General features: G+C 51.4%; 7 protein-coding genes across 7 annotated transcripts; 4 read left to right on the forward strand and 3 right to left on the reverse strand.

Moving 5' to 3' along the window:
• Positions 1–21: 21 nt before the first annotated feature.
• On the forward strand, positions 22–1,689 carry N7443_010934 (C1 family peptidase; the record flags this gene model as incomplete). The annotated part of the gene is made up of 2 exons (XM_056890990.1): positions 22–303; positions 373–1,689. 2 exons carry the CDS (start codon positions 22–24, stop codon positions 1,687–1,689), a joined length of 1,599 nt encoding a protein of 532 aa, XP_056737481.1.
• Positions 1,690–2,320: 631 nt separating this feature from the next.
• N7443_010935 (uncharacterized protein) lies at positions 2,321–3,988 on the forward strand (the record flags this gene model as incomplete). Its single annotated transcript, XM_056890991.1, has 3 exons — positions 2,321–2,545; positions 2,612–3,687; positions 3,745–3,988. 3 exons carry the CDS (start codon positions 2,321–2,323, stop codon positions 3,986–3,988), a joined length of 1,545 nt encoding a protein of 514 aa, XP_056737482.1.
• Positions 3,989–4,203: 215 nt separating this feature from the next.
• N7443_010936 (putative IgE binding protein) lies at positions 4,204–4,833 on the reverse strand (the record flags this gene model as incomplete). Its single annotated transcript, XM_056890992.1, has 2 exons — positions 4,204–4,527; positions 4,579–4,833. 2 exons carry the CDS (start codon positions 4,831–4,833, stop codon positions 4,204–4,206), a joined length of 579 nt encoding a protein of 192 aa, XP_056737483.1.
• A 586-nt stretch (positions 4,834–5,419) lies between these two features.
• Positions 5,420–6,482, reverse strand: N7443_010937 (TauD/TfdA dioxygenase family protein; the record flags this gene model as incomplete). Its single annotated transcript, XM_056890993.1, has 3 exons — positions 5,420–6,025; positions 6,078–6,287; positions 6,336–6,482. The coding sequence occupies 3 exons, from the start codon at positions 6,480–6,482 to the stop codon at positions 5,420–5,422; spliced, it is 963 nt and encodes a 320-aa protein (XP_056737484.1).
• A 1,979-nt stretch (positions 6,483–8,461) lies between these two features.
• Positions 8,462–9,691, reverse strand: N7443_010938 (velvet factor family protein; the record flags this gene model as incomplete). The annotated part of the gene is made up of 4 exons (XM_056890994.1): positions 8,462–8,738; positions 8,797–9,270; positions 9,326–9,405; positions 9,464–9,691. The coding sequence occupies 4 exons, from the start codon at positions 9,689–9,691 to the stop codon at positions 8,462–8,464; spliced, it is 1,059 nt and encodes a 352-aa protein (XP_056737485.1).
• Positions 9,692–13,553: 3,862 nt separating this feature from the next.
• Positions 13,554–15,647, forward strand: N7443_010939 (glutaminase family protein; the record flags this gene model as incomplete). The annotated part of the gene is made up of 2 exons (XM_056890995.1): positions 13,554–13,683; positions 13,732–15,647. The coding sequence occupies 2 exons, from the start codon at positions 13,554–13,556 to the stop codon at positions 15,645–15,647; spliced, it is 2,046 nt and encodes a 681-aa protein (XP_056737486.1).
• Positions 15,648–16,310: 663 nt separating this feature from the next.
• On the forward strand, positions 16,311–17,826 carry N7443_010940 (uncharacterized protein; the record flags this gene model as incomplete). The annotated part of the gene is made up of 3 exons (XM_056890996.1): positions 16,311–16,467; positions 16,523–16,722; positions 16,783–17,826. 3 exons carry the CDS (start codon positions 16,311–16,313, stop codon positions 17,824–17,826), a joined length of 1,401 nt encoding a protein of 466 aa, XP_056737487.1.
• Positions 17,827–18,740: the final 914 nt, after the last annotated feature.

Genomic DNA, 18,740 nt, shown 5'->3' on the forward strand with positions numbered 1-18,740 from the left:
CTATCGACATCGTTGTTCAACATGGGGACGACATACTCCAAGCCGGCCCCCGTCAACGAGAAATCGGGGAACTCTATCTCGGTTGAGATGGACCGGACCAAAGTGAGCCTTTTGGCCAAAGAGCAGCCTGCGAATACTCATACTCGTGAGCGAACGCCTTCCCAAGTGCTGATGCCCAGCGTCGAGGTCAAAGTTGTTGACAAAAGTATAGCTCCACCGCCATACCTGGCTAGAGAGCGCCTTCAGACAGTAACACTCCCTCGAATGGAAAATTGGAGCGATGACTTGTTGAGTGACGCAAAGGTATGGCGCTATCTTATTCTTCTAACTCAGGCAAGGCTGAGATGAGTGTAATACTAAACTATCCAACAGAATCGCCTCGCCATATCAAGTTTCGCCAGCCAAAATTATGCAGAGGTTCTCACCAACCGCACCGCTGTCAATAACGATCTGCACATCTTTAACCTGACTGTGCCAGTAGAAGGGGCACCTATCACCAATCAACGATCTTCTGGCCGTTGCTGGCTTTTCGCCTCGACCAACATTTTTCGCGTGCCTCTGATCAATGCATACAAGCTGGGAGAATTCGAGCTCAGCCAGGCGTATCTATTTTACTGGGACAAAATCGAAAAGGCGAATTATTTCTACGAGCAAATGATTGACACTGCCCATGAGGACTTCTCCAGCCGTTTGGTTCAGAAGTTATGCGAGGATCCTGTCACGGACGGTGGCCAGTGGGATATGGTCGTCAACCTTGTGCACAAATACGGACTCGTTCCGCACACTCTCTACCCGGATGCCTTTCACGCGCAGAATAGTTCCAAAATGAACTGGCTGCTCACGGCAAAGCTGCGCGAGCAGGGTCTGGCTCTCCGCCGACTCGCCGTGAGAAAGGCCGAGGGGGAGAACCAGGCTGAACATGTATTGGCGGCTACCAAGGAGCAGTTTTTGCAAGAAATCCACTCAATAGTGACTCTTTTGCTCGGACCTCCGCCGAGGCCGGACGAGCAGTTCGTCTGGCAATATCACGATGCTAATGGAACCGCTCGGGAAGTGCGGCAAACCCCAATTGAGTTTGGCCGGCAGGCTCTCCAATCGGGGTCAGGGTCGCGCAGCCGCACATGTATCAATCCCGGATCACTGTTTAGTCTAGTTAATGACCCGCGACATGAGTGGAATCAATTGCTGACGGTCGAGAGGCTTGGAAACGTGGTGGAAGGGCAATCGCTCAGGTATGCCAACGTGGAGATGCAGACGCTCAAGCAAGCAGTGATTGCAATGCTCAAAGCCGGGCATCCGGTGTTTTTTGGCTGCGATGTGGGCAAATTCTCCGATCGCGATCACGGTATCATGGATGTCGATCTCACCAACCTCTCACTCGGTTTCAACATCTCCCTTGGTATGAACAAAGCCGAACGGCTCGCGAGTGGAGAATCTGCTATGACCCATGCTATGGTGATCACGGGAGTCCATCTCGAGGGTGATCGGCCGGTGCGATGGCGGGTGGAGAACTCATGGGGAGAGACAGCCGGGAACAAGGGCTGGTTTGTGATGACCGACCGGTGGATGGATGAATATACCTTCCAGGCAGTCGTCGACTCTAACTTCGTCTCAGCTGAGACCCAGGCAATCTTGAAGCAGACCCCCATAGTCTTGCCACGTTGGGATCCTATGGGAGTACTTGCGTGAAGTATCATTGCGACTCGTTAAGTCAGTTTTAGTGTCATTAAAGTGCTACTGGAGACACTATGTCTCTATTAATTCATTCATTAATCTCCTTTACTTCCTCCACCATATCTATATTCTCAATTGTCCCAGATAAATACGGCAGCCGATAGAGATAATGGGCTTATAACCTTTTTGCCAGGTAGATTCCTGGCCACTTACCTGTCTCTTTTAAATATTTGCCCTCGTTCTTATAGCAAACTACGTTGCTAGAAGCTTAGATGATATCATTAAGATGTTCATGTCTTTGCATACTAGCCGAAGCTACAGTTGCCCTATAAAGAGGAAGGATATAGAGAAGAAAATTCCTAAAATACTATAGCCCAATCGAGACAATAGACTATAAAACATCTACGCTCAATTTTTGAACTCCCTCTTTCTATCTTTCTAGACATCTTTCAAACTCTTTTCAGACATTTTTTTTTCTCCTTAATGAGATACTTAGTAGAACGATTAAATGATAGTTCATCCGATTTTTAATTTTTACTATAGACGGGGCAGTATCTGTTGGCCGCCGTAGACATTCCCCCCGCGATAAGCGATAAGCTTTGATAAGGCCTCAAATTTTCTTCCTCCTCCAACACCCCAAAGCACAATGGCCACTCTCGTTCCCCCGCCCAGTAAGCGCCAGAAGGTCGCTGCGGCCGAAAGGGCCAAGGAGCAGCAGGAGCTCTACAGCATTCCTTCAGACCTCGGCAGCGTCCGCGTCCAATTCTTCGACCAGGCTACCGGAAATGCCACCGGGCCTGCGGTTTCCGTCCCAGTGGCCGATGCCAACACCAAGAACCTTGAAACTCTTTTGAATACGTTACAAGGGAATGTGAGTACCTAAAAGAATTAACTGTGGGGTGTGGCGCAAAAACAGAATTAACAATCGACTTCATAGGACGACGATGACCGCGTTCCGTATCGCTTCACCTACCAGTCCGACAAGGGCGATCAGACGATCGATATTCTCGCAGACCTCTACCACTCGCTTCTCCAGCCTGGAGTCAAGACTACCGAAGATACAATTTCCCTATTCTTCACTCCGCAGGCGGTATTCCGAGTCAAGGCGGTTTCACGCTGCGCAGCCTCCATTGCGGGCCACGGCGAGGCTATTCTCGCAACGTCTTTCTCCCCCATCAACTCGTCTACAATGGTCTCAGGAAGTGGTGATTCCACCGCGCGGGTCTGGGACTGCGAAACGGGTACCCCGTTGCATACATTGAAGGGACACACCAGCTGGGTGCTGGCCGTGGCCTACTCGCCCAACGGTGCGATGATCGCGACCGGTAGCATGGATAACTCGGTGCGAGTGTGGGATGCGAAGAAGGGCGTTGCGCTCGGAGGTCCCCTCAAGGGCCACGCGAAATGGATCACCAATCTGGCCTGGGAGCCCTACCATCTCCAGGAACCTGGATGCCCCCGTATCGCCTCGTCGTCCAAGGACTCGACTGTGCGCGTGTGGGATCTGGCGTCGAAGCGGATCGAGCATGTGCTCACTGGACACAAGGGTTCTGTGACCTGTGTGAAGTGGGGTGGTACTAGTCAGATCTATACGGCGTCGCACGACAAGACCATCAAGATCTGGAACCCGAAGGATGGTACGCTCATCCAGACCCTCGCGTCGCACGCTCACCGCGTCAACCATCTTGCTCTGTCTACGGACTTTGCCCTGCGCACTGCCTACCATGACCACACTGGCAAGGTCCCCTCAACCGACGCCGAGAAGGTTGCTGCCGCCAAGAAACGCTACGAAGACGCCGCGACCGTGAACAAGAAGATTGTTGAGCGTCTGGTGTCTGCCAGTGACGACTTCACCATGTACCTGTGGGAGCCATCGAGCTCTAACAAGCCTGTTGCTCGCCTGTTGGGTCACCAGAAGGAGGTCAACCACGTCACATTCTCTCCCGACATGACATACATTGCCTCTGCCGGTTTCGACAACCACGTCAAGTTGTGGAATGGACGTGACGGAAAGTAAGTGTCCACATTATCTCTGGTTTCTTTTCTAATTACATGACTAACCACATTCAGATTCATCACGACCTTCCGCGGCCATGTCGGCGCTGTTTACCAGTGCAGCTTCTCCGCTGACTCGCGCCTCCTCGTCTCGGCGTCCAAGGATACCACTCTGAAGGTCTGGGACGTGCGCACGGGTAAGCTGTCGACGGATCTACCTGGCCACAAGGACGAGGTGTTTGCCGTAGACTGGAGTCCCGACGGACAGAAGGTCGGCAGTGGAGGCAAGGACAAGGCGATTCGGATCTGGAGGAACTAAAAAAAAAAAAAGAAAAGAAAAGAAAAGAAAAGTTTACATAGAATGATACCCATTGCCTGTACTCTGCATGAGCCCTGGACATTTTATTTTATTTTATATGTTTTTGGAATAGAATTGAAGCAAATCATTAATTCTTGTGACTAGATCACTATGCGCTCGTATGGATACTGTACAATGCTAAAAGATCGAAGCCAAGCGCTGAAAACGAGGATCATCTAGATGTACTGCCAGGCAGGGACGGGACCCTTGTAGGGCAGAGCCATGGCGGAGAAACCGAGGCAGTCGTCAACGTTGCCGGAGGGGACAGTAGCGTTCTGCATGGCAGCGTACACCTGCCAGCGGTTGTCATCAGTGGGGCAAGCCATGAAGCCACTGGCGCCCCAGCCGTTGAAGGTGTAGTGGGACCAAGGCTTGCCAGCCTCATACTTGAGACCACCGATGGCGGAACCAGCGGGGATAAAAGCGGAGTGGGCCTGGGTGAAGCTCAGAGCTCCAGTGGGGTCGACGTAGATTTGCTGACCGCCGGGGACCTCACCATCCTGCAGTGACGTTAGTTTTTGGTTCGTGCAAAGAAAAGCCGAGTAACTTACGAGGGCGCTTCCGCCACCGGCGATGACGGTCTGGTTGCCCGCGGGGCAAGTGATGCCTTCCAGGTCGGGGCAGTAGGAGGAGGTCTTGCCGCCGAGATAGAACTTCTGGCCTGCGGCGTTCATTTGGGAGTAGTGGATGGGTGAGGCGGAGCGGATGGCCATGACGCTGAAGGGAGGGTTGGCTTCGCGGGTCTGCATGGCCGGAGCAGCAGCAGCCAGGAGGGGAAGGGCGAGAGAGGCAATGAAGGTCTTCATTTTGGAGACTAGAGAGAAGATAGAGAATAGAGAATTGCAAGTTGGAAGTTGGAAGGTGAGAGTTGGAATGATCAATTCTTGCCGAGGAATGTGAGTCTCTTTATAGCTCGGAGTTGAGGTTGAATCGTCAGGGACGATCAACATGGTCCGACACCCCGCGTGGTTCGAATCCGCGGTTCCCCTGGGAAAGCCCCAAAATAACACTTGGGACATCAAGTCGATGACGGACAACACCGCTCGATGGAGCCACGGACTGGCAAGACGAAGCACTCATTGGGCACGTTTTAAGACACACCGGCTCGTGCCTGCGCGGGTGCATTGCCGATGCTACACCGTAGTTTTTAATTTCTACTTTTCAGTTTCCTTCGTGTTGTAGCGAAGGATGGAGACTAACAGAACGAGTATAGCAGCAGCGCTAGCCACAAGCACAGGCAAGTGCCCCCCATAAACAGTGAGACAATGGAGTTGCCAAGCAGCCAAAGCAGGAAAACACCGAGTTGATCATGTCTCAGTTAGGGAAATCAGAATTGGTATACCCGAACTATGACCTATGCCCTCTGATCTCTATGCGAAGAACGACTACTATTCACGGCAAACCCTGTCGGACGTCGCTCCGCTCATTCAGGCCCCACGCACCGCCGCTGCCGTCATGAACCGTCGCCCGCCGCATGTCCCGCCGATGTTTCCCCTCGAAACTACCTCCCACCGCGCGATGCATCACACTTGTATTGTCCCAGAGGACCAAGTCGCCTACTTGTTCCCACCCCACCCGGAGCACATATCGCGGCTGTGTCGCATGGGTGAATAACCGTTGAAACAGTGCGGAAGATGCCTCTGCGTCGAGTCCTTCGATATGGTGGATGTGTGCGGCGAGATACATGGTGTCCCGCCCTGACGCTTCATGTTTCTGAAACAATCGGTGTCGGCTCATCGGGTAGTCTTCTGGGTTGATGTCTGCAAAGGTGCTGGGTGATGCGACCTTGCGTGAATGCCAGAGCGAGTGTGCAGCGATATAGTTCTGCTCTTGAAGTTCCATCTGGATTGTTCGAGGGAGCTCATCGAAGGCTGTCCGCACGTCGGCGAAATCAGTTTCGCCGCCCATGCCTGCTGGAGGAAGTTCCGCTGCTCGGAGTAGTGAGTATCCTGCCCGTCGCGGGTTGAAGCTCGAGTCCACGTGGAACACCCCGTTACCCTACGCGAGTCAATCGAAGACAGCCTTGCAAAGAACGGATGACACGACACACCTTGTTCCACTCCCGTCGCACATTATCTAGTTCAAATACTTTGCCGTCGAGTTCAATGTTGCCTACATCGAACAGGCGGACGTCGGATAGTCGGTGCGCCCGGCCGCCCGCCAAATACGGAGTCACATCGTCCAGCTCGCCAAATTGTGCAGCGAAGGCGACGTGATGGGCGTCGTCGAGGCCTGTATTGCGGAAGACGCACACACCGTACTATGACTGTTCATCTTTATTCTGCTGTCGGTTGATAGATATACCTACCTTGCTGATTGCAGCCTTGATCTCCTGGAATACCTCGTCCTCAACAGGTCGAGAGAAATCAACACCGCTGATCTCGGCTCCGAATGTAGGATGCAGCTTGGTGACCGTGATCTGGTTGAAAGTGGGGGAATGAGAAAGGCCCGGCATCTTGATGGAGATGGTGAAGTGCCGTCTCACGAATCAATCTCTACGTGTCAACTGGTGTTTCTAAAGGAAGCGCTGATTTATATGGTCGCCGGATCGGAACGAACTGCGTAGATACGTAGATGCCGTGCGGGGAATGCCCGGACTTCTGTCCAGATAACATGAAAACACTAATCTCAAATAACCGAACATCGAGATTGCTCGATTCAAGTTTAGAAGTGGCTTGCTTGGTCCGAAGAGTGAAGATAAGAGAGTCTACGCATCGTTTGTGTAGTTGGTAAGGTGCTGTACCGAGGCCAGTTGGATGCCTTGTTTGGTCAATCTTGCCTCGGCCGATCGGCCTAGGCAAGATGCTATTATGGCAATCCCTAGACGTCAAACTCAGCTTCTCACAGAGGGAAAAAGAAAAAAGCACTGATAACTGGCTGGCCCACCCTGATCCGCATGGAACTAAAAAAAAGATTAGTGTTGATAGCAGTGGGGTTTGAACCCACGATCTCGAACGAGAGCAGAAATCAGATCGTTATCTTAAGTCTGCCGCCTTAACCACTCGGCCATACTACCTCCAATTAAGTCATTTAGCAAATCACAGCTATTGACCCATGTTCAGATTGTCCAGATTCGTCGAGTTCACGAAGAACTATAACTAGTGGGACGAACCGGATATTTTTCTGTTCAATCTAGGGAAAGAAGAAATCTTTTGGATCTCCAGAAATGAGACAGCGAGACAAGAAGACTACCTCGAAGATAAGTCAAATCTTGCAAAATTCAGGGTTCAAATGCTAAGCCCTTTGTTCTTTTTCAAACTTCACTTCTAGTCATGGTTTCTGATCAACCATGATTGGGTTGCGCAAGGTCGGGTCCAATCATAATGCTTGGGATAGAATATCCTGAATTTTTCACAGATGGGTGGACACTAAACCATAAAGTCAAGGATAAAGACCATTGGGGGGCCCCGCTGGCTACTACTTCTAATTATATAGTTTCGAAGTTCACGGGCATGGTTAAATTGCACGACTTGAAAAGCCAGTGCCAGGCTTCCAGGGGTTCAAGTACACGAGGGTTACTTCCCGTGAGATGGATGAGGAAGAGGTGATTCCGCTTTTCATTATCTCTATCCGGACTTGGATTGTCCCCTTTGTCACAAAATTCGAAAGATATCTATAAAAACCTACTCCTTTCCACACATCAATCGTTGATCTAGGCGAGTGATACTAGGTTCAACCAGGTAATGATGGAACGAATGGTCCCCAGTGAATGTCCAGGCGTCTTACACACGACGGCTAGGAAAAGACAGCCGACTTGTATGGCTTCGATTTTAATTGATGTGGGCTACCGACTGACACATTTTTCTGTTACCCACGGCTAAAAGTGCTCCGATGACAATTAGGCATTCCTGCTGATCTCATCATAAGTGTCGTGCGCGTTTCAGGAAACCAGGCCCAAGGATTATCAGCAACACTCTGACAGGGCCAAATAACCCTGCATGACAGGGATAACGCACTATTTTAAGGTTATCTGCGCCACCAGGGGCCCACACCAACCCCAGACCGTCTCAGGTACACAGGTCCCTGATTTCTACGTTCCAGGGTTTACTATTGCGGCTACAATCCCAAGGTTCAGGTTCGAATTCAGATTCAGGTTCAAGACAGAAGTGATTCACCGAATAAGATATATACGAGCAGCTGGTCAGCCACCGAGGTATAAACACGGCCGAGGGCCAAACAAAACCCAAGACACCTCCAGCTCCGGTCCGTGTAGCGTTGAGCAATATAAAAACCCAGAAAAAGAGGCCCCCGATAACACCGTTAAAGCCAACACGCCTCCTTTTTTGCCTCCTTGGATCCGCCGACCCAAGCAAGAGAAAACACCTTCCGTTCATTCATCGTCTCCGGAGTCTGGACCCCGGGGATTCGTTACGTACTGGAGCAAGACTGGTCGAATGCTCGTCTAAAAGTTCACGTCCTTTTTTCCTTTTTGAGTTAATAGTCATCACCGTCATCGTCATCGCCATCGCCGCCGCGACCACGTGGGCCCTTCACGCCGTCTTTGCGGATCGGAATCTTGATACCCTGCAGCGCGAAGCATTTGCTAAGCTGAGTGCTCTCGATCACACCGGGGAACTTCTTGGCTGAGAAGACCTGGAAGGGTTCACTGAAGACCGAGGCCAGAACGGGTGCTGATCCGTGGTTGATCACGGGGGCAGGGTTGCTTGTCTCGTTGGATGGCGAACCCACGTTCACGAAGCTCATCTTGAGTCTGTTCGTCATTAGTAACCCGTTCAATCGCAATCACATCGCATATATAATGGACCTACCGGAATGTTCCCTCTGTCCGCACACTCAAATCCTGCAAGATGAACCACACACCGATCTTGTTGTCCGGATCCGTCAGGCGGAAGGCACTGGCACTAAGACTGCCGATCAGGTTGCGTGTGAACATTCCTCCCGGGCCGCCCGAAACGGGTTGAGCGGGCGACATGGCAGCAGGCATTTGACCGCCTCCGTAACCGTACTGAGGATATCCCACCTGGCCGTATGGGTTTTGATATGTCATCGGCTGTTGGCCGTAATAGTTGTTCATGTTCGGGTAGGGAACCTGCTGCCCGTACGGACTTTGGCCGTAGGCCGGGTATGTGGGAGACATGCTCTGGGGTGGGGGAGGATAAGAGGAGGACATGGCGGTTGAGATGGAGGGAGAGGTGGCGGAGTGCTTCACGAGGTTGACTTCATTCGTGCCATCGGCATTCCATAGGTCGACAGTGAGCACGTAAAACGAGGTATCGATTTCACTAGAAAGGGGTCAGCAAAGCAGAGCGCAGAAATCCGCGGTTAGAAGATCCGTACTTGATATCAATCTCCTTCTCGGTGTGTGCATCCCGTACAATGAGTCGGATACATGGAGGCGGGGTAATTGGTCTTCGATCCTATGATGGACATGCAGGTTAGTACCGATGGATCGTGTGTAGCGGGAGAATCACCCACCTTATCACCGAAACCGCACATGCGAGCGCGAATGGGCTGTTGGACCACCTGCAAAGACCAGATGCGACCCTCGTGAATGGTTGATATCGGCGCCAGGTGTTCAGAAGACCGAAGAGGACCCGATCCCGGGGTGGGATAGGCGGCGGACGGGGCAGAGATGCGGTCCATAGAGAGGGGAGGTGGAGGTGGCGGCACCGGATGGGCCCTATCTTGCTCAACGGCGTACATGGTTTGTGAAGGGAAGGAACCGGGGGCGTCTCTCGCGAGAGTATTAATGGGTCCTTCCTCGTTTATAGATCTGTTCGACGGTGGACCCTCAGCTGCTTAGAGGTGGGGGGATAGACGTGACATGCGACCCCGCGAAAATCAGACGTCACAGTTGGAGCATCGACTTTCGGCCGGGCTGAAGCGGTCGCGAACGGTCTTATCGGCCTCGGGGGACGAATCCGGGGAAGACGAAGGATGTCGAGGCTTGATGATGGTCGAGCTGATGGTGTCTCTCGTACGGTCGAAATGATGCGATCGGGGGAATTTGCAGAGAAGAAAAGTCGAACCAGGCTGTCGGAAGCGGACGGCGCCAAAGGAATTCCCACTAGAACCACCGAAACGAGTGCGAGAGTGGCGACGGGGGGTTCAAAAGGTTAGGCGGAGAGGGGAAGCCCGAGGGGTAATAACGAGCAGGGAGGCGAGAATCGCGATCGCTATGAAGCATTCAAGTCAGACAGAGCTATTCGGGAGAGAGAGACTGCGCCCGGGTCGAGCCATAAGACGAAGCTGTTAGGGTGCGGGAGATTTGCTGGGCTTCCACGGATCGCACGAAGGCAGGCTGATCCACCCCAAAGGAAAACCCAGGACGTACCGATTCAAGAGATCCGGTGAATTCAACGGCACAGAGCAATTCCAAGGATGAGGAAGATAGAGGTAGAGGTAGAAGGAAGAGTATTAAGGGGAGGGGGAGAGGTGGAGGAGGGGAGTGACGTTCTCGAATCTGGTTGCAGTCCGCTCCTCACTTTTCCTCCATTTCATTCCCAACTGTCAGAACGATCCGCGTTGCCGGCGCAGGAACCTTGGACCCAGTCTCTCGGGCCTTTCATACCCTGACATGTAACATACCTTCTTTTCTTCTCTTCCTTCCTTTTTTTTTCCCCCTTTCGTCCTCGCTCTTTATTCCGGTTGCGGAAATATACAGTCGCTCGGTTCCGGATCTAGACCTTCGTTCGACGGATTGGGGTGAAGGGTGAATATTGTCTGCTCTTCCTCAAGTGGGGATTTTGGTGTCCAGCCATCGTCCTCGGTTCCAATGACATTCTCGTATCGGCTCAGTCTCGGGTGTTTCGCCGCCGACGGCTACCTCGGGTTCTACAGAGCATGGTTCGGAGGTCGAGATGATAGACGGGGACTCGAAAAAGTAAATAGAAGACTATGACTTTAGAAGATGAAGAAACGACGAGATTAGGAGTATAGGATCTGAGACAAGGCACAGGCATTCCAAGCATCAAGGCTAACGCGGGGCCGGAGCCACATCGTGCCGACCCATGTTTTATCTCCATCTCACGAACCTCGCAGTGTTGCCGAGCGGTACGCCCCTGTAAGGGCTATGGTTCGGCATTCGAGTCCGTGGATGGAATCAGGAACTCGTGATGGTGCGCATACAATGGTCCTTCAATTCTTGGTCTTCAGGTTAGATGCCAGTCATGTCATACTGCATGGAGTCAAGCGTTTGAGACTACTTCCATCGGGTTCAATTCGGTCGGGAATATTTGGTCACCTCCCCATTCAGAGCCGCATCTTGTACTTCTCGGTAGTACCACCGTAGCTTATTGATAGTCCAGGCGTAAAGCTCTGAGCATCCCGAGACTATGATGACTCGCTATCCAGGCTGATGCTTTGAAGCAATACTGCTCCAGGCCTGAGAGGTCAGACTGGACCAGCTACACGAAGACATCCAGTCGAGCGCAGAGTCTACCGAAAAGCTTGATTTCTGCATGTCTAAGGGAGATACTCGGGTCTCCAACCCGAGTCTGGAAACCCGAGTCTGAGTCTAGTCTCTACGGTGATGAGATTGTTCACTCATCCAAGCCCATGGCCCTTACTTGTGTGGCGGATGTACCGAATACTTCAAAGAGCCAACCTAAATACCGCCACATATGCACATCATATCAGTAACAGAGCTTTTTCCAGGTAGGAGCCCTTTGGGTGCACCTAGGTCAGGTTCTAAGAGTCAGGAGTCGAGTCCGTCAACATCGAAAGCCACCTCCGGCATTGATTTCTGCGCATGATCTGGTCAGACATAAGTGGTTTTGCTTTTCGTAGCCACATCTTTCCGGTGAGGGTGAGGGCTTCGCAGTGCGATCCCAGTGTCCTAAACTCCATCTGCGAATATTCTCTCATCCGACTTTTCGGCACCCACTCGGCAGCCCCTCGGCACCCCGAGATTCAACAGTTCCTAAGACTCAGGGGAACAAACCCTCGGCTCGGGCCCTTGCAGAAGCATCTCCTGGATATCCATGTGCAACGAGGCCGTCCTTATGGTAAATCAAGAGGGGATGTGCGCGTCCAGAACGGTGAGTGGTGAGAGCTGGCAGAGTCGTCGTCAGCAGATCTGCATGCCCCTGATTATCATGCACGATTGCCTGCTGGGATAAACATATGCCGCTGAAAGTATTTGTGTGTGATTCCATGGGATCCGGCGAGGTTTTGAAGATGAGAAGATGTGAAAGATACCCTCGATCTCACCCGTAGAAGCCCTAGGGCGAAATCGGCCGAGCAAGGGCGGGGAAGGGTGAGAACTTGGCCGCTTCTCACGCCATCCTGGTCACCGATGCCATCGTCCATGCAAAGTGACTTGACCCCGGTCGCAGAAGTCAGAAGACGTCAGACACATGGCCAAAGCCCGGTTCAAGCCCACGTCCTCTCAAAACGATGCTACATGACCTCAGAGTCCGATGCAATGTCGTGCACTGGCCATGGGAGATGCTGATGCATGAAATGAGTGATTGGTTCGGGGAGAAGAGTGCAGTTGGTTTTTTGATAACCCCGCAGTGGGCCGAGATGAACTAAGTATGAGCTAAGATGGAGAAGATAGTGTGTGATGTGCCGATCAGTGATCGAAATGTTTAAGATCTGAAAATGAGAGAGCGTAATCCATGGTCGGATGTCAAGTCCACTTTTCTAGGGAATGAAGGGGAAACATCAGAATGTTGGACAAGTCTAGACTGATGTATCCACTCGCTTGCTTCGTACTATTCATCCCCTTGCTGGTATGTTGGCTGGGTCTCCGGGATGTCTCATTCCCACTTGGCAAGTCGAGCTATCTCCATCCTAGGCAGGGATATTCGACCGGTTGATCCATCATGTAGTCCGAGTCCAGCGGTCTGCATTGCTCGGTGATTCCTTGGTTGTAGCCCCGTCGTGCTTTAGTCTGTACCTTGACAGCTCCACAGATTCAAGGCCTGAAATCAACAAGTGTGGAGTGTGGAGTGGACAATGATTGCCCGAAAAGTGATACCGGAGCTCCACGTTAGACGTTAATATCGCCATGATGAATCTAAATCCTCGTGACGCCATTCGGCTGGCTTTTTACGAGTACGTGCTTCCGCTCGGCTCTCGCCTACCCTGAAGGTGATGCGATTGGACTGGCAGATTAAAAGAGAATACGATGTACGAAGTTGTCGCGCATCATGAGTCCGCTGGATGGCGTGCTTAAGGTTGCTTGGTTTGGAAGTATAATGAATTGTTATCCTTCTACGATCAAATGACATCTTACCCTAGCACAGCGCTTGCGCAAGGAGCACTTGTGATGTTGTGATTTGGAGGTGTTGGATCGACAACTGGAACCACGCGAGAGATGCATCTCGCGTGGAGGAGAGATCGGGGAGGGGTAATTAGAAATAGACCTGAAAGTAGAGCTAGAACTAGAGCTAGAGCTAGAGGTAGAACTATTTGAATGCCAAAGATTCCCCTGGCATTCTGTCTTGGACTGGGTGTTGAGACTGGTTAGTATACCCCTTGATTCGCATCTCGCGGTCCGGATCTACATACCTGGGCCTTTTCTCGACTTGAACCGTTGACTGTTGACCGTTTGAGCATCATGTTTTCCCAAGCTCTTGGTGCGGTCGCTCTGGCTGTATCGTGCTTGGTGTCAGTCAGCACGGCCATTACATATTCTCCCGTACAGCCTCCATCATATCCCTTGGCCGTGCGAAGTCCATATCTATCTGGTGTGTTGATCAAGCGAATTCCGGGGATTTTGGCTAATTGATCGACAGCGTGGATCCCTGGTAGTGAAGCCGCATCACTTTCTAGCAACAATGCACAGTTCTGGGCAGGCAACAAATTGACCTGGTCGGTGATTGCACGCGTGAATGGCAGCACGTACAATCTGTTCGGCGTAGCCAGTCCCCCCGAAGGCACCACATCGGCCACCGTGACCGAGGCCACATATACCTCGACCCATTCGACCTTTGTCGTGACTGCTGGATCGCGACAGTTCACGCTCGATTTCTTCTCGCCCGTTTCACCCAAGAACTATCTCCGCCAGTCACTGCCCTTTTCATACCTGACGGTGACCCTGGCCGCCGGCGATTCCAGCTCGGTCCAGATTTATTCCGATATTGACTCGAAATGGACGGGTCAGACCAGCGATTCGACTTGGAGCCATACCACGAGCGGATCGGCGAGTGTGTTCCAGATCTCAGGCGTTGGTGCGGCGACGTATGCGCAGAACAGCGACGGCCAAGCTCTGTGGGGCAGCGCGGTCTACGCCACGTCAGGCACATCACTCTCCACTCAGTCCGGCCCCATCTCCACTGTCCGAAAGCAGTTTGTCAACAACGGTACCCTCAGTGATTCCTATGCTGACTGGACTCCGGGCGGTGTTGTGGCATTTTCGCACAACCTGGGAACCACCGCGGATGAAACCGCGGTAACCTTTGCAATTGGTCACGTGCGAGAGGAGTCGATCAACTATTTGGGCGCGGCTCAAACCGGTTATTATCGTGCGACATACAAGGAAACCCCCGCTGCTGTGGCTTACTTCCTCGAGGACTACGATGATGCCAACACCGAGTCCACCAAGCTCGATGACTTAGTCCAGTCGACCGGTATATCCAGCTATGGAACCAACTACTCCGACATTTTGGCTCTCTCGGTGCGCCAGACCTACGGGGGAATCGAGATCACCATCCCCAACGAATCGCTGGATACTAGCGACACGCGTGCCTTCATCAAGGAGATCTCCAGTGATGGCAACATCAACACCGTCGATGTGATCTACGCCACCTTCCCAATTTTCTACATTCTCAGTCCCGAGTACCTCAAACTACTCCTCGCTCCCATCTTTGATTATATGGCTACCTCTGCCTATACCAAAAACTATGCGGTGCATGAGATTGGAGCCAACTACCCGAATGCAACCGGACATCCGGCCGATGGCGAAGAAATGCCCATTGAAGAGAGCGGCAACGTGATATTCCTTGCCTACGCTTATCAGAAAGCCACGGGCAACACCGACTTTGCGAATACATACGCTGCCCAGCTCAAGACATACGCCACCTACTTGCAGGACAATGGCCTCTATCCCGCTGCGCAGCTGTCGCTTAACGATGCTCTGGGTGCGCTCGCCAACCAGACTAACCTGGCAATCAAGGCTGCCGTGGGCTTGGCAACATATGGTGCTCTCATTGGAGACGCAAGCTACACCACCGTGGGTAAAGAGTGGGGTGACAAGATCTGGACGGACCACCTCGGGACCGATGCCAACGGGACCCGCTTCCTGATTCAGTATGGGATCACCCCCTGGTTCCTGGTTTACAACCACTACCCAGATCTTTTGTTCGGCCTGGACGCCTTCCCTGATGAGGCTTATAACGCGACGACTAATTTTTATCCGACCGTTCGCGAGACGGCCGGTGTCCCCTTGGATGGCTCCCTTGGCTGGGGCCAGACAAATTGGCAGTCTTTCGCAGCAGCTACAGTCAGTGGTGATGCTCGGGACATTTTCATCAGTGATCTGCACGCGTACATGTCCAATGGACTGAACAGTGCGCCTTTCTCAGATCGCTACTGGGTCGAGGCGAGCGGATCGTACTCTGCTGGAGAATCGTATTCGTTCCGTGCGCGGCCCACACTGGGCAGTCACTTTGCCCTGGCTGCTCTGTCGGGAGCTAACACTTGGTCTTCCTGAGACTTATGCATATTTTTTTAATCTCCTCTTCTTTTTACGTTGAGAGGGTCCGGTTACCTGGATCCATCTTTGCATCTTGGATACCCGTTGGAATTTCGCATAAGATCGTCTTGGGTTTGAAGACGATTTTTATAGCATATTTATGTCCTACAGTCCATATTTATAATACAGAATTGCATTGCCGACGACCTTGATGTTTTTCCTTTTCCCCTCTTTTTCGGGATATGGCCCAGCCCAGGTGCCCCCAGCCGGACTGGGAAAGTAGATTGAAGCTTGCGTATGCTTCTTGGCAAAAGCTTCAGCACGTTTCTGGTTCACTGGTATCATTCCCCTGACGTTTGGTATAGTAGTCGGGATGTGGGCGGTTCTTCGGAGTGGCCCACAGGAGCTCTCCTCTACCCTTGTTCACTTCACATTTCCCCAGATACAATATGCTTCTTTGCAGTTCGTCTCCACTTAGACCCGAAGATGGCTATTCCCCAGTCGGTCAAATTGCGGGGGAAGCATGCCCCATGGGGAAAGGCAACTTCAAGTTTGCGTGTCCTGCCTATTTCTGAGATTCCGAGGTTGTATTTGGAGAAGTATTTAAGGGCGGTGCAGTGGCAAATGTGATTCAGGAACAAGTTCAAGAATCTCTCGGAATACAGAACCAGCGTTGCGACGATGTTCCCCAAGGCTATAATCCTCTTCCCAGCGCTTGCGCTGGCATCGATAACAATCGAGGACCCCTCAGATGTGATCAAGCCTACCTGGTGGAAGGCAGACAATGTCATCATCCCGGATTATGATATTGCGATGATAAGTACACAACCGTCGGACAGTAGGTTTGCAATGGATGTGTTACTAGCAAGATAATGTCCTGACAAGGAATCTAGTTGAGGCTACTCACAAGGTCGACGACAAAAGTGGCAGCGCAGACCATGTTACCTGGACGGCCACCGCCAATGATACCAGCGTTCTTCTGGTAGCCAATGATGCCGATTTCACCGGGTCCTATATCAATTTCAAGAAGAGCGGGTACGCGACCAATCTGAACACCGCGAGTTTCTGGGGATTCAATGCAGCAATCAATGTGGTAAGTCAACCTATGCATTTCACAAACAAGTCTTCATCTGACTTTTTGTTCACTCTATAGGCTAATGCTTCCACTGCTGTCTTCGATAATGTCAATGTTACTGTACACAATGGAGCAGCCCAGTTCTACTCCTACGGTACTGACACCGTGATCAATGTCACCAACTCCTGGCTATACTCCTCTGGACCAATCAGTCATGGTCTGTACGCAGCTGGTAATGGAACCATTCACGGCAAGAATCTGCAGGTCTATTCTGGTGGAAAGCGGTCTTCCAGTTTCTCTGGAGATTCGCCCGGTGGCTATATCTACGTTGAGGACAGTATTGCGCACGCAGCAGGCATTGGCTCAGCTACCTTCTATGCATTGGGACTGATCGATGCGAAGAATGTGGTCAGTCTGTCCGAGAATGGCCCTGTAGTCTTCTCGGATGGAGCACAGACGGCTACGTTGGTCAACTGTGACTGCACCGCAGGATTGTTGGGAGGCGTGGCTATGTTCAGCAGCTCTACGCGCAATAGTGGTGCAGTGCTGAACTTGACAGATACCAAGTTCACTACCCTTGGAAAGGCCATGCCTGGACTGTGGTTTGGAAACTTGATTGCCGATGCTTACTTGAACAATGCCGAACTCAACACTAAGTCGGGAATCCTCGTTGTGGCCAACTACTCTCAGATCACTCAAGACTTTGACTATTATGCCGATTATGATGACAACAACAGCCTGAAGCCTGCTGAGGTGACCATTGCCATCACCGAGTCAGATTTGAAGGGCGACCTTGTTGCATACAACGGCAGCTACATTGGCTGGTCTCTCAGCAAGTACAGCACCTGGACCGGCGCCGCTTACTCGGGCTACAAGGAAGCCACCTTTGACGTGAGCCTGGACTCGACCAGTACCTGGACCATGACTGCGGATACTACCGTACAGAACTTCACCAATTCTCTGTCCAGCCTAGAGAACATCTATAGTCATGGCCACACTTTGTACTACAACTCGACTGTTAGCACCTGGCTGAAAGGTAAAAGCGTTCGTCTGTCTGGCGGAGGTTATGCGCGACCTATTTCGAAAACTTCGAGTCGAGTTCAACGATCATACAAGGCTTGAAGGACATGTCCTCATTGATATGAGAGTAATTCGAGATAATCAAAGCAAATACTACGGTGAAATCAATATTTCCACACTGTAGTTCCATTCGTTCTTAGGAATGGCCAAAACAACCTCTAAAAAAGGATGCAAAAAGCTACCCAGAAAGATTCCACAGGATGTTCAAGTAATTGCCTAGAAAGAGACTGACAAAACATGCAAAAAATGGCAAAGGCCTTCAAATGTTGTCAACTTTGTGAATTGAGAGATACATGTGGCTATCAACTGAAACTGCGCAGAAAATTGAAGACGAATCCAGCAGAATCTACAACAATAGCGCGGATACTGGCTACTTCTCGGCAGCACCCATAAAAATCAAAATCGAGCTAGTAGAGTAAGCCTGAATCCAAGGATGTTACGGTCTGTAACAGTACTATGTAATATAAGGAGCTACGGGTAGGTATGGTGCTAATTGTATATGTTGAGAGCTATTTTGGCATCGAGGATTGAAAAAGAAAGACTGAATGGAAACACACAAGGCGATTTTGCAAGCTACTGTACTTATTAACTTCATTCATAGAAGGCTAGATGATTCGGTTTAACGCCACTTAACCGAGTCTTGAGTTCTCAACCGGCCATTGGTGGCTCAGGTCATTCGAAATTCCATAGTTTGCCTCAGTTTTTAACTCAATTCGGTAATAAAGAATAACATTGGTCTCCGTAGGAGTGATCTAATTTAGAAGAATGCCACTGCTGCTAGTACTAGCAAGGGAGGGTTTATTTGGAGGCAGCTATGGGTGTCACAGCTACGTCATCCACATCAATACGAGGTCTCCAAGGACATCTAAGCTCCAGATGTCTGTTGTTAAAGCATCGCAGCCGAGCTGGAAGTCACACGGCCTGCACCTCCTTAGTATACGAGCAGTTTGCCACTT

Source organism: Penicillium atrosanguineum (assembly GCF_028827265.1).
Source record: "Penicillium atrosanguineum strain IBT 20685 chromosome Unknown utg000008l_segment0_segment0, whole genome shotgun sequence".
NCBI lineage: Eukaryota > Fungi > Ascomycota > Eurotiomycetes > Eurotiales > Aspergillaceae > Penicillium > Penicillium atrosanguineum.